We start from the raw sequence: 14374 nt of genomic DNA on the forward strand, positions 1-14374 counted from the left end.
ATTTCTACAAAACTAAGGAAGAGCAGCTGAAGAAAAAAATGAAATGAGACTAGGCAAGACATTTATTTTAAAACTAATGAGACTTGCCCTATTCTCTAATAATTAAAATCGTGCTTTACTGGTGGGGTATGGAGTTTACATTTAAATGGAGGAATTTAACTCATGAAAATGTAACATTTCAAAACAGGGTAATTTTATCTCTTCAGTAGATACCGTAGGAACAACAACGTAGCCATTTCGAAACAAAAAGTTAACTATTCCACACAAAATACAAAAATGGATTCCAAAGAAATAAAGGAGTAAAATTTTCTTTTAATCCTTTAAAAATATTAAAGAAAAATATAGAAAATACTTTTATAAGCTTGAGGTGGGAAATACCTTCCTAGATAATATATGAAACCAAGGTACCATGTGCAATTTATTGAATAAATTATATCTCAATAAAAAATACTAACTGAAACTGTTAAGCATCTGACTTCGGCTCAGGTTATGATCTCATGGTTTGTGAGTCTGAGCCCTGTGTCAGGCTCTGTGCTGACGGGTCAAATCCTGGCACCTGCTTCAGATTCTGTGTCTCCCTTTCTTTCTGCCCCTCCCCTGCTCATGCTCTGTCTCTCTCTCTCTCTCTCTCTCTCTCTTTCACAAAAATAAATAAATATTAAAAAAATGTATGACTGAAAAAAGGGATATCATAAAGGGAAAAAGTGGCAAGTTGAACAACACAAATATCTGAAGATGTAAAACATCTGTATGGTAAAAAAAAAAAAACATAAACACAGTATAATGTCAAATAACAAACAGGAAAGCACCATTATAGCAGCTAAAGAATTAATGTTCAGAATATATATATGTATATATGTATATGTATATATACATATGATGTTCAACCTCACTAATAATTGAATATAATAATTGAAATTAAATTGTACTGGATATAATAATCAAAATTATAAAAATGAAATATTATTTTTCCCATCAGAGTGATAAATAATGAAAAAGATTAATAATATCCATTGGTAATGAAGCTTCAGGGAAATAGACGCTATCATGCAAAGACAGAATACAAATTTCCAAAATTCTTTTGGAGAGCATATAGGCATTGTCTATTAACGATTTAAATATGCAGAGCCTAAGGCCCAGCAATTCTCTTTCCAGGAATCTAACCAACAGAAACACCTGAAAATGGATAGAAGGATGTTCACTGAAGCACTTGTTGTGTGAATGAAAAATTACAATTTCTTTAAACTCGACACTAGGGGAATGTTGGCATGCAGCTTGGTGTTGTCTGGCTATGTAATAGCAGCTACAAAGAAGCATAAATAAATACTATCATCAACAATACTTGTAAAGCATGAAATGTAGTGTTGTTAGAACACATGGGTGTTGGTGTTCACTGAATGCCTACAGAAGAGGGACTTGAAAGATGTAAACCACTCAATTGACAATGACTACTTCCGGGATGGCAGTGAAACTTGGATATTAAGATATAAGACAGGGGCGCCAGGGTGGCTCAGTAGGTTGAGCATCCGACTTCGGCTCAGGTCATGAACTCACGGTTTGTGCATTCGAGCCCCGCATTGGGCTCTGTGCTGACAGCCCGCTCAGAGCCTGAAATCTGCTTCAGATTCTGTACCTCCCTCTGGCTCTGACCCTCCCCTGCTTGCACTGTCTCTCTCTGTCGCTCAAAAATAAATAAAAAACATTAAAAAAAGATATAAGATAGATCTCTGTGGGCTAACATACACAAAGAAGTCCTGGTGAAAGAGGAAGGATGGACAAGGGCCTCGAATATCATGTATGACTGCAATAGGCCAAGGGACAGAGAGGTGACTTCTCCAAAGAAGATGACATTATCAAGTCATGTCTTCCTCAAAGTCACCCATGGCAAGAAATGCTATCAAAATGCATTTCATTAATTCATCAAGTACTTATTAAGGGTCAACTGTATACCAGGAACTCATAGTCATCATCATCATCATTATCATCTCTGAAAGGTCTATATTACATAGAACAATCCATGGGGAAAAGGCACGTTCAACACTGGTGGGTATATCGATTCATTAACTACTCTAGAGTTAAACGCACCTTCTTACATTGTATCAATCTAAATCATATCAATCATACCAATTAAACTGAGCATACATTTGGACCCAGCAATCTTATTTCTGAGACTTTATTCTCAAAGGCAGGGACATTTGTGGAGATTTACTGACAGTAATTTTGAACAACGTAACTGTCCAATAACAGTAACTGAAAAGATAAACCGTAGGATATCCATATCACGGAATACTATCCTGCCATTGAAATTATGTGACGGAAAGATAACTAACAACATGCGAAAATGTGCACGCCCCAGTCACATGAGAAACGCCTGTCAGAAAAGGGTACTGATGGTATGAGTGGAATTAGGTTTTTAATTTTTATTTGCATAAAAATGACTATCAGGATTTACACTGAAATGTTAAGTTATGCCGGGGTGGAGATATTACAAGTCGTTTTTATTTTCTTTAAACCCTTAAAGTATTTCTTCATGTCCTTCATATTTAGTAGTTCTCTAATTGAACTATATTATTCCTGCAATAGAAAACAACTAACATGCGGAAATCAGGGTAACACCCTGTGATGCTTACTCTGTGCCAGGCCCCATCCCCTCAAAATACAGCAGGAATCCACCTCCTTTTGCAACAGTGAGATGAGAAGACACTATGTATCAACCTTCCTTTCTGGGAGCTTACAGTGTAAGGCAAGCAATTTTATTCTCACATTAAGAGGATGCAAGGGGCACCCGGGTGACCCCGTTGGTTAAGCGTCTGACTTTGGCTCAGGTCATGATCTCGTGGTCCTCGAGTTTGAGCCCCACATGTCGGACCCTGTGCTGACAGCTGAGAGCCTGGAGCCTACTTTGGATTCTGTGTCTCCCTCGCTCTCTGCCCCTCACCCATTCAGGATCTCTCTCTCTCTCAAAAATAAATAAACATTTAAAAAAATGAGTATGCAGAAAGGAGAGTGCTGTAGTCCGTGGTCAAGGAAGGGCAGTGCGGAGGGGCAGTGTTGAAAACATTCCCAAGAAAACTTCCCCTCTCCTGGGAATGGCTTGAGAGGCTTCTAGAAAGAAGGAAAGCAAAGTGAGTATATTAGAAAAAAAAGAATATGGGGCCCAGTATAGGAAAGGCACTCACTCCAAAACACTTCTGAGAATTCCTATTCAGTTTTATAACACAAAATATGTGCCCACAGAAATTTTCATTGTGTTTGTTTTGTTCTGGTTTTCCAAATAACAATTATTAATATGAGGTGGAGACTTAGGAAAACAAAGCCCCTGGAAATGAGAGAGGGAAAGGGCCTGGGGAAAGGTACCCCAGGAGGCCAGAGCCACGGGCCTGTTCCCCGCCTTGCCCAGGGAGGACAGAGAGCCAAGCTTCCACACACTCCCCCTCAGCCTGGGGCGGACATGTTCCAATGTAAACAAGCCAGTCTGCCTTCAGGTCATTAATTTGGAATTACCTTTCCTTAACCCCCCTGATGCAGTCCCCTTGAAGCCTATGGGGAATATTCTAGAAGGTATGTTCATCACTTCCTAAGGTTTCTGATCTTCTGGTCAGAAAACCACAGCCCTGCTCGGAGGAGGCTGAGGCAGCATGAGGAGAGGGAGGCCTTGAGGCAGAGCAGACACAGTGAGGGAGGCCCAGCTCTGCTGTGAGATCAGAACCCCTTGCAGGTGAGCCATTGGCGGCGCATGAGCCAATGAGGGGCATGGGGGGGGGAGTAAGCATGAGACAGAGAGACAGAGAGACAGAGGAAAGAGAAGGAAGAAAAGAGCAAGGGAAGGGAAGGAGAGAGAGAAGGGGAAGACCCAGAAAGGGGAAGAACAGGAGATGGAAAGGGAAGGAGAGGAAGAAGAGAAAGAAGGTTCTGAGAGAGAGCGGGAAGGGGAGAAAGGGAAGGGAGGGAAGACAAGGGGGAGGTGGGGAAGAAAAAGAAGAAAGGTTTGTATTTTCAGTGAAACCTTAAGAACTACCTAGGTTTGGGGGGCGAGGACCTACACATTCTAGAAGGAACCCAGCTTCATTAACTGAAAGTAGATTCACATTAAATAATGAACTAGATGATTGCACTTGAATGTAGGAAATCTTTACAGCCATTCTAACTGGCACAGAGTCATTACTGCCAAGAGATGTAGCGTACAGTTCCAGAATATACCGTGACTTAAAAATAAAAAGGATGTACGTGAGACTTCCTGTTTCAGGGCCAAGGGATATTCAGAATGGATTCCCTCCTCAGCCTTTGGTTATCTGATGTATTTTTCTGTTTTCTGTGCCAAAAGATATATTTATACTAATAGTCATTTGTTTTCCTGAATGAATATGCTTAGGGAGAAAAAGTGCACATTTCCAATAATACATCATTCCGTGCTTAAGAACATTATAATGAGCAAACTCCAAAGGCAAATAAAGTTGTAGTAAACACGATCTACATAAATTATCTGCTTTAACATGTCCCTTATTCATATAGGATATTAAAAATACCCTTTCTCCTTCCATCAAAAAAAACCTTTTTACAACTGAGTTGTATCCCTTTTAAAAAGCTTATTAAAACAGCATCACTAATGCCTTTAATATTATATTATGTGTATATAATAAAATTAGATTATTTCTTACACATGAGACCATCAGCTTTACTTTGTGATCCTCTTTATCCTGCACCAGACCAAACTCAAGTGCAAAGCAATCAAAAATGCAATATTCAGCACACAGTAGCAAGTCTTATTCAAACTGTAGAAAATTTGTGATTTAAAAAAATAACCCTCAAATACGGCACTTTGGAGTCTAGATGTTCCAGGACACAGCCCATGTCTCCTCTTTCTCCAGGAAGGGAGGGCTACCTTCGGTCCTTTGCCCACTTTTGGATAAATTTCTCAGTGAGATGTTGCCTGTGGCTTGGATCAATTCCTCCAGGCAACAGATCAGAGCTGGCAGCCTGTCCTGCTCTGAGCCCTGGACAGCGACAGCAGGCCCTCCCAGTGCATGCCTCCTCCCACAGATGCCCAGCACCCTCTGGCCAAAGCAAGCAAGTCTGCACAGACCTGAGCTAGGAGGGCAGCACACACAGCCAGCCCGATCTCTCAGACATGAGGGTTTTGCTCGGGCTTAGGCTGGGCAGCATGGGGCCAGGCACTTGCTCCTTTCTCTCCTTACTTCTACGTTAGTCACAGTGTCTAAGGAAAGATCTATCCTCATCCCCACAGCCTGGTTCACACGGCCGTGGCCCACAGAGGCCATGAAGATGCATTCTAGCCTAACAGAGTCACCTGGGGGCCTCTATCTTGCTGAGCAGAGGGAGAACCCCTGATCTGTACCCCCCTCTCTCCCCCCACAGAGTGGATACGTCCTTACCTCTCATTTCCGTTGCTGAAGAGCCATTGGACCAGGCGGTCCACTTATTTCTGTGCTTGCTGATCTCCTGGACTTTGCATACGTAATGCCCTTGATCCGCTGGTTGAAGGGTCAAAACTGAGAGCGTGTAGAGCGCCCCACGTCTCTCCTCGAGGAGGCACAGCCTCTGCCGGAAGGCACTGCGGCTATAATTCCCATAGTACTGCACCATCCCGAGCTTGGTCATCTTAACCATCAAGGCCTCCTGGGAGTTGGGGCGTGCAAAGAACCAGCGCACGGCCAGCAAGCTGTCCTTCCGTCTCTTCTGGGAGATGTGGCAGAGAAGAGTGGCATTTTCCCCCTCCAGGTAGTCAACCACGGGCCCCGGGGACACGGTGACATTGAGAGCCCCACACACCTCTGCAGAGAAGAAAGGAAAGAAGAAAATGAGCACGGCCCCTGCCTTTCCCCGGAAGGACACACAGTGTGTCTTGTCTCTGGGAGCCATCTGCATGGCCAGGGGGGCAGGCCACCCCGATCCCCTTCACGCTCACTCTGTGCCTTTGTGGTGGATGAGAGGACTCCTTTGGGAGCACGGCAGGGACAGGGGGGTGTCTGCGGGCTCCCATGTCCTCACGCCTGAGACAATCCCATCCACATGAGGTGCTACTGACCACCTGGCCCAGACACAGCTTGAAAAACATTTTAGTTGGTTGTTGACATTTAAAATTCAGGAAACTGGGGCACCCGGGTGGCTCAAGCCACAGTATCCAACTTCAGTTCAGGTCATGATCTCATGATTCTTGGGTTTGAGCCCTACATCAAGCTTTGCACTGATAGTGTGAAGCCTGCTTGGGACTCTCTGTCTCCCCCTCTGCCTCTCCCACATGATCTCTCTCTCCCTCTCTCTAATAAATAAATAAATTCATTAACTTTAAAATAAAATTTTTAGTTTATTTTTTGAGAGAGAGAGAGAGTGCAAGCAGGGGAGGGTCAGAGAGAGGGGGAGACACAGAACCCGAAGCAGGTTCCAGGCTCTGAGCTGTCAGCACAGAGCCCTACACGGGGTTTGAGCTCCAAGCTGTGAGATCATGACCTGAGCCAAAATCAGACCCTTAACCAACTGAGTCACCCAGGCGCTCCAATTAATTAACTTTCTTAAAAAGTTAAAACAAACAAAAAAAAATGATTTGGGTGTGGGGAGTCTAATAAAAATGTCCAGCCACATCCCATCCACCAGCCTGCCTCCCAGGGTCCACTTGGATCAGTTTCACCTCCACCTGCCCGACCTAGCAATGCTGGGGGTCCAGGAGCTGGCCTGCCAAGCCCCTTGCCCTCTCTCAGCTAGCTATTTCAGCTGTAACCAAGGCAGAGCATCAGTTGTCTGGTGGGCATTAAACTAGCGCCTTGGGCTGAAACCACAGAGGTTTCTCAGGCTCTTGCTCTAGGTCTTTTGTGGCCTTAGGATCCACAGCCTCAGAGCTGCAGTGCAGGAATAAAGAACGAACGGACCCAGAACAGGGAGAGCTGGGAGAACTGCCCCCCCCCCCAACCACCCAGAAGGTGCTCCAAAATTCCAGACCTGGTCTACCACTTCTTGTCCTTTGTTTTCTTAGCTCCACCTCAAGGGCTGTCCCTCCCTGGCTGCCGTTCTGCCCCAAGTCCACCTTTGAGGGAGTCCCCCTCTCTGTCCCCCCCATCCCCCGCCCAGACCAGTCAGACCAGCGAGCTCACAGAGTCCTTCCTCCAGGAGATGCGGTACCTGGTGACTACAGGGGCCCTGCAGCACGGCCTTCCTATCCTGGGGCTCACAGACGGCGTTGTCACCTGGCAGGCAGAGCCCAGAAAGGGCGTTTGGCACACGATGCCCAGAGCCTTCTTCTATCCAAGCAAGGCTATCTTCACACCAGGTCCCCTGTCCATAGCCTGCCCTGCCAAGGGCCCAACAGCAGCAAGCGCTATTCCCTACCCACCCCACGGCACAAGTGGGGTCATCTCAAGCCATAGCCTTCAGCCCCAAATGTCACCTCTGGCCACATGAAGGGGCTTGGGCCCTGATGCGAGGATCACCAAAAGCTTCGAACCCTGGCCAGTGCTGCAGGTATGCAAGGAAAAAGGATGAAAAAGAGATCAAGAAAGACTCGAGCCCCTCCACGGCGAGGAGACTGTGGGTCAGCGAGGTGAGGCCGTGTCTGTTGAGGTGGGAAGTTCTCTGGTAGAAAATATTCTTCACTGTAAAAATCCAGGCAATAAGCTAATCCTCCCATGCGGCCTCTGCTATCGAGTTCATAAACTGAATACCTTCCGAGATATGACTGGAGGGTCAATTTTCTTAATTTTCTTTCTCATGTCTTAGATGCCAAGGCCCACCAGGACACTCCAAGATCCCTAACTTAATCACATCCACATCGTACCTTTCACCACATACGGTAACATTCCCGGGCTCCAGAAATTAAGACAGAGACACATCCAAGGGCCATCGTTCAGTCTTAACCATGCCATGACCACCTTTTGTTACCTTAAAAAAACAGGTGGAGGGGTGCCTGGGTGGCTCAGTTGGTTAAGCGTCTGGCTTCAGCTCAGGTCATGATCTCACGGTTCGTGGGTTCAAGCCCTGCGTCGGGCTCTGTGCTGACAGCTAGCTCAGAGCCTGAAGCCTGTTTCGGATTCTGTGTCTCCCTCTCTCTCTGACCCTGCCCTGCTTGCACTGTCTCTCTCTCTCTCTCTCAAAAATAAATAAAAAACATTTTAAAAATTAAAAAAAAAACAGGTGGATGTAAATTCACAAGAAAAAGGTTGGTGCCAGGTTGGACTCTCCTTGTGGAAGAGAATGAGGACTTTTGTGTCTACAGCAGCAAAGGACAAAGCCAGCCCAGGGACATACTTTGGGAATGAAGAGTATCAGCAACCAAGGCAGCCGCACATTCTCTAGTCACAGTCTCACCGCAACAGAAATCACTCGTGTAAGACAAAAGAGGAGGACCTGCCCCTCCCCGCCACCATCTCCCCTGCACCCTGCCCGTCTGCCCTGCACCTTGCCCATGCACCATATTAAATTAGCCCAAGTCCCTCCTGACTGCTAAGGCTGTCTTTAGTCCCCACGGACCCCCACGGCAAGGGCTCCCTGGCGAACAGCCACACCGCTAGCACACCAGGCTGACCCACTCCAACCTCTGCCCTGGGATTCGCCGCAGGCAGAGAGCAGTAGAGAGGCAGCCGCCAACTTCCAGAATTGAAGCCCAGGTCTACTCGCCCCCAAAGGCTCCCCACTAGAGTCAAGGAGAGCTGGGGAAGGCAGGAAATTGAAACAATATGGGTGGGATGAGAGAGCCCAGACCCCACAGCCCAGTCTTCTCCTACTAACACTGCGTGAAGGAGGGATTACTTATAGGGACTGAAACCAGGAGAATGTGCCAAGTGTTCGGGCCCATGGGAGGCCGGATTCCATCCTCGAGGCAAATGAGTAACCCTTCCACTCCTGTGGCTCCGGCCGAGAGTCATCAGCTCCCATCAAAGCCAGTGGACTGAACCATCTGCCTAAACAGGCCCCTCTTTTTCTCTTTGCCAGTGTGCCTCTCCGCCTTCGTTTGGTCCAAGCTTACAAATGGTCCAAGCACGCTTCTCCCACTGAACTGCAAAGACTCTTGTGAGCTGAATGGTACCCCTGAATTCATACGTTAAAGCCTAAATCCCCACTCCTCAGGACTTAACTGTCTGTGGAGATAGGACCTCCAAAGAGGAGAGTAAGTTAAATGAGCTACGAGGGAGGACTTTAATCCAACACACCCAGTGTCCTTTTAGAAGATGAACTTTGGGCACGGATATATGCACGCACAGAGGGCAGACTGCGTGAGGATTCAGGGAGAAGATGGCCGTCTGCAAGCCAAACAGGGAGCCTCAGAAGAAACCAAATGAGCAACACCTTGACCTCGGACTTCGGGCCTCCAGGACTGTGGGAAATAAATGTTTGTGGCTGAAGCCCCCCCAAGTCTGTGGCACTCTGTTTGACAGCCCTACAAACCAATATAACCTCACTTACAGGAAGGCTCATTTTGGCCTACGTGTGTCACCAACCCAGATATTTACACCCACTTTCAACTCAAGGGTTTGGGTGGTGGGTGACTGGAACTCAGGCCCAAGGGGCTCTCAGAGTCTTAATACTTTGCTAGAGGATGTGGGCTCTCAGCGGTACCCAGGCCCGCGATGAGCCTTCTCTGAAAGCCAAGTCTGCAGTAGCGCCCTCTCCTTGGCACTGGAAATGGCTAGGTTAAACCCAGCAAACACAGCTCGCATGCAGGCATGGGGAGGGATGGGAGAAAACGCAGGTGGAGGCCCCAGTGCCCAGCAGATGTCCTCTGCGCTGGATATGTAGTTAAACACTAGGACAGAAAGCATCAGGCAACATCCACCTCACCACAGCCGTCAGGCCCCCTAGGGCTCAGCCCTGAGGACAGCGGTGGGAGTCAGGCCAGTGGGAAGCAAGGGTGACACCAGCATTTGGAGTCAGGTGGACCAGAAGGCGGTGCCCAGGAGAGGCCAGGCCTTCCCCTTCTGGGGCTCGGGCTGAATGGCAGAGCGTACCCTCCCTGCGAGCCAAGCAAACAAAGGCCAAGCCAGCTACCAGACTGGGGAGGGTGCGTATCACCCTCCTACCCCAGTAACGCAAGGGAGCAGCCTCAGACAGGGCAGAATCTCTCCTCTCCTGGCCTAGGAGGGAGAAGTGGCAAAAAGTCATTCTAGCCCAGAGAGGAGCTGAGTTTCTTTTGTCTTTTTTTTTATTTTAATTTTCATTCATTAATTAATTTTTATTTAAATCCAAGTTAGCTCACATACAGTTTAATAATGACTTCAGGAATAGAATTTAGTGACTCGTCACTTATATACAATACCCAGTGCTCATTCCAATGCCCTCCTGAATGCCCATCGCCCATTTAGCCCCACCCTCACCCAACACCCCATCAGCAACCCTCAGTTTATTCTCTGGAGTTAAGAGCCAAGAGGAGCTGAAGGTCTTGTGACCCTGCACTGCAGGGAGCTGAGGTGGGAGGTAAGCCGCTCAGCCCTCTGCCCTGGGCACCTCTACACTTTCCTCCAGCTCATGTCCCACCCCTGCTTTGTTCACTTAATCGCTCAACAAATACTTGCTGACCAACAGCCATGTCCCAGGCACTGCACAAAGAAGACAGCGTTCCTAACCTCACAGAGGTGAAAGTCCAGTGGGCAAGGTAGCCAGTCATCAGGGAAAAAGACACAGGGGTATTTAACTGCAAATAGCGTCACATGCTACAGAGAAAAGGTGCAAGGCTTTAAAAACTCAGGGCAAGATCCTGATCTAGTCTGTGGGGTCAGGGAAGAAGCTAAAGGCTGAGTTGGAGTGAATGACATAAAACTCAGGAGAACAGCAAAGAGTGATCTCCCTGGAAGAGAGAAGGTTCCACCTGTCCAAAGACCCTTAGGCAGGAGGAATCTGGTACAGGCTGGAACTAGAAAGCACAGTGTCCTCTGATGATGTCTACCACACAGTGGTCCACAAAGTCACCTGTGCCTGCTGGTGGATCTCAGGAGGGTACTTTCCACTCAAATAATTTAGAATAGAATTAGTGACTCGTCACTTATATACAATACCCAGTGCTTCTCCCCCCAAGGCCAGTTCTTAAAGGAGGAATATGACAACACAGACAGGAAGAAACTGACCCAAAAAGAGCAACAGGATTCCGGTCACAGGGAACTCTATGCTTTCAACAAGCACATGCCTCACTACTTGGGAGCCCTGGTGCCCCACGTGGGTTGGGCACTGGGATGTTCATGGCCTGGACCTTCCCACTGTCTTGGTGGGGCTGGGCAGCCAGGCTAGAAACCTGGTGCTATTGGGTGTGGGACCCTCAGTGCCTCCATTTCCTAATCTGATGCCTCACGAGGTAAGTGTGGGCTCCCGTGAGAAAACACCTTTAAAATACCGATATTATTTTATATGCTCTGAGAGACGGGCAGGTGAGGGCTGCAGAAAGTGACATACACACCGATCTGTGAGGAAGGTGGGCTCTTGAGTATATGATCTGCACCACACAGGGCCCTACATGTGAAGGGACGCCCCGCTTGGCTGAATCTCTACTATCACTCTCCTAAGATTTTTGAATAAGGGACCCCACGGTTTCATTTTGCACTTGATCCCACAAATCATGTGGCTGATTCTGATTACAAGCAAACATTAAATTCCTGTGAATAGGGTTTGTGGGGTCTAACCCTCTTGTTCCGCTTTGGATAATGTCATGAGAAGGACTAACATAGCTCCAAAAACAGCTCAGAAGGACATCTTTGTACTAAACGGAATACAATCTATTCATCGAGTACAGAGCTCCTGCCCCTCCCTCCAGCACTCATCCTGAAGGGGGAGGAGGGCAACTTCCAGCTGCAGGGGAGTGTAGGTAGGACTTCTAACAGAAACAAGGCACCCACCTTGCGGAGGTGAGCATGGCCACCAGGGTTGTACTAGTGGCTCTGTGCCCCATGCTCCCTCTCTGTCCTGAAGAAACTGCTCCCACCCACTCAGAGAATTCTTCGCTGCTGCCCTGGGTTTTATTAACTCCAATTCAGCCTTCAGTTCATGGTCACCTCCCCAGGGTCTCTTTCTTCCCGGACCCCACTCAGCCCGAAGTTTCTATGTTTATAAGGAATGCAAATCGTGGGTACCAATCAGCAGCAAAAATCTCATTTTTATTAAAATGATAGCCTGAATTTCAAATAAATCTCTGAAAAAATATAATTGTATTACTTAAGAACCCATGGCACTAGGAGCCTGTGTTTATCAAGCACCGAGCAGAGATGCCACCAGACCTAGCCTGCGGGGTGCTGCATTCACATTATGCCATCACCTGAAAATAGCTCCCATCTAGGACGAAAACGTGACATTGACCAATGATGAAAACTAACAATGGTTGGACGTGAACTCTATGCCAACTACTGTTCTAAACCCTTGAGATGCATTTAGTCAATTGATCCTCGAGCTATGGTTTTTTTTATGTTTAATTTTGAAAGAGAGAGAGAGTGGGGGGGTGCTGTGTGTTTGGGAGCAGGGGAGAGCAGAGATAGTGGGAGACAGAGGATCCAAAGCAGACTCGGTGCTGCTAGCCCGATGCAGGGCTCAAACGCACCAACCGTGAGATCATGACCTGAGCCAAAGTCAGACCTTGAACCTGCTGAGCCACCCAGGCAGCCCATCCTGGAACTCTGTTTATCCTCAATTTTCTGAGAAGAGGGCTGGCGCACAGAGACGCTAAGCCCATTGCTCAAGCTCACACAGAACGTGGCAGAGCTGGAATCTGAGCACAAGCCATCTGGCTTCACGGGCAGCTCTCAACCATCACTCTGGACCACAGCTTGGCTTTTAGTAAATACTTTACCCTTTGGTTTCCTTTCCTAAAAAGTGAGGGGTAGGACCAGGTAACCGCTAAGGTCCCACCCTGCCTCCGAATTAAGAGGCAGAAAAATGCAGTGGTTAAGATCCAGACCTATGTATAAAGCAAATCTGCCAGGCCCTCCCGGGGGGACCGTGGCAAGGAGTCACGGGTGAAACACGCAGAACAGTGGGTGGCACACGGTGAGTCCCGCCCTGAAACAGGGCTGATTTCTGGCATGGCTTTGGGCACAGTCAGGGCAGACTCTAAAGGATCCTGAATTGTAACTCTCTGGTCTCCGGAAGTCTCCAGAAAACACGAGAATGTCCTTGACCCAGCCAAAGTCGCTCTCTGGCGGCGCCCTCCTTGACAGCATCTGTGATGAGGAAGGTGGTCAGGGAGCCTGGGGCCAGGAGAACCCCGGTGGCCCGTTGCATCCTCTTGGCTCTGGCTACTCCACACAGGCCACCAGAACCGGCCTGGCCCAGCCACCCCAGCCAAACCTCCAGTCACCGTCAGCCAAGGCAGTGACAAGTACCACAGGGGCATTTCCCACTGCACCGGTTCCAGATTCACCAGAAACCCCGCTGCACTGGTAGCCCAGGAACAATGGGTGAATTTATTCCCAAGGTGATCCAAGTCTCTCCTTTTCAGACTCTGATCGACACTGGCTCAAATGCCAGCCCTGCCCCTCCATAGCTGGGTCACCCTTGGAAAATCACTTAACTCAGAGCCTCAGCTTCCTTATTAACAAAACACAGCTTTGATGGTGTGAGCACAGTCTAGAGCCAGGCTCTCTGGGTTCAAATCCCTGCTCCACAACTTACAAGCCTTAGGAACTTAAGGCAAGTCGATTGGTAGGCCTGTGCCTCAGTTTTCTTATCTATAAAATGGGGACAATAACAGCACCTCCGCCAGTGGCTACAAAGTGAGCCAATGTTTGCAAAGCACCTGGATATATAACTTTTGCTCTTGTCGTGCTTACTTTGAAGTGCTGTTGTGATTACATGAGCTAATGTGTAGCACTACACCTGGCACCCAATAGCACCCAGGAAATGTAAGAGCCATTGATATACTCATTATTAACTATTATTCTAGCCACATGGCCTTTGCAGCTCTGAGGCAGGGGACAGAGCTCCAGGAATAAAGAGAGACACTTTTTCAGCAACTCCTAAGTGAGGACAGCAATCCGAAGAGAAAGCCAGCAGGCAGCGGCCGCGCTAAAGCAGGGTGCTCTGGGAGGGGGCCCCACTTCTTCCAGGCGTGGGCACCCTGTCTCAGCAGGCCTGGTTTCGAGAACCGCCCACCGACAAGTCCCGAGTTGCTGGGGCACATCCAGCTCCTCGCACTGGGTCTCAGCCACTCTCCGCAGAGGCAAAGGGAACTTGCTGCCAGACTAAAGTGCCAACAGTTGTTGGTCCTGACTGTCGTGGAGAAAGAAAACAGCAACAACTACTAAGGCCGGCGCGTTCCTGCTTCAATCTTGCCCTCTAAGGCCTGGCCCCGCTCGGGCGCAGGGGCTGTTCCGAGTGTCCGCGGAGCCCAGGACCCGGCGGACGCAGGAAGGGGGCCCGGCACCGCGGCCGCGGGGAGCCCAGAGGCGCCCCT

At 48.2% G+C, this 14374-nt stretch overlaps 1 protein-coding gene across 2 annotated transcripts in view; it reads right to left on the reverse strand.

The window, feature by feature from the left end:
• The window catches only part of VSTM4 (V-set and transmembrane domain containing 4), a 111210-nt gene that overhangs the window by 87988 nt on the left and 8848 nt on the right, over positions 1-14374 (reverse strand). For both annotated transcript variants that reach the window (XM_029915861.1, XM_029915855.1), the window contains exon 3: positions 5394-5792. In XM_029915861.1, coding sequence (XP_029771721.1) covers positions 5394-5792 — 399 coding nt within the window. The remainder of the gene's footprint in view (positions 1-5393; positions 5793-14374) is intronic.

Source organism: Suricata suricatta, chromosome 2 (genome assembly GCF_006229205.1).
Source record: "Suricata suricatta isolate VVHF042 chromosome 2, meerkat_22Aug2017_6uvM2_HiC, whole genome shotgun sequence".
Lineage (NCBI taxonomy): Eukaryota > Metazoa > Chordata > Mammalia > Carnivora > Herpestidae > Suricata > Suricata suricatta.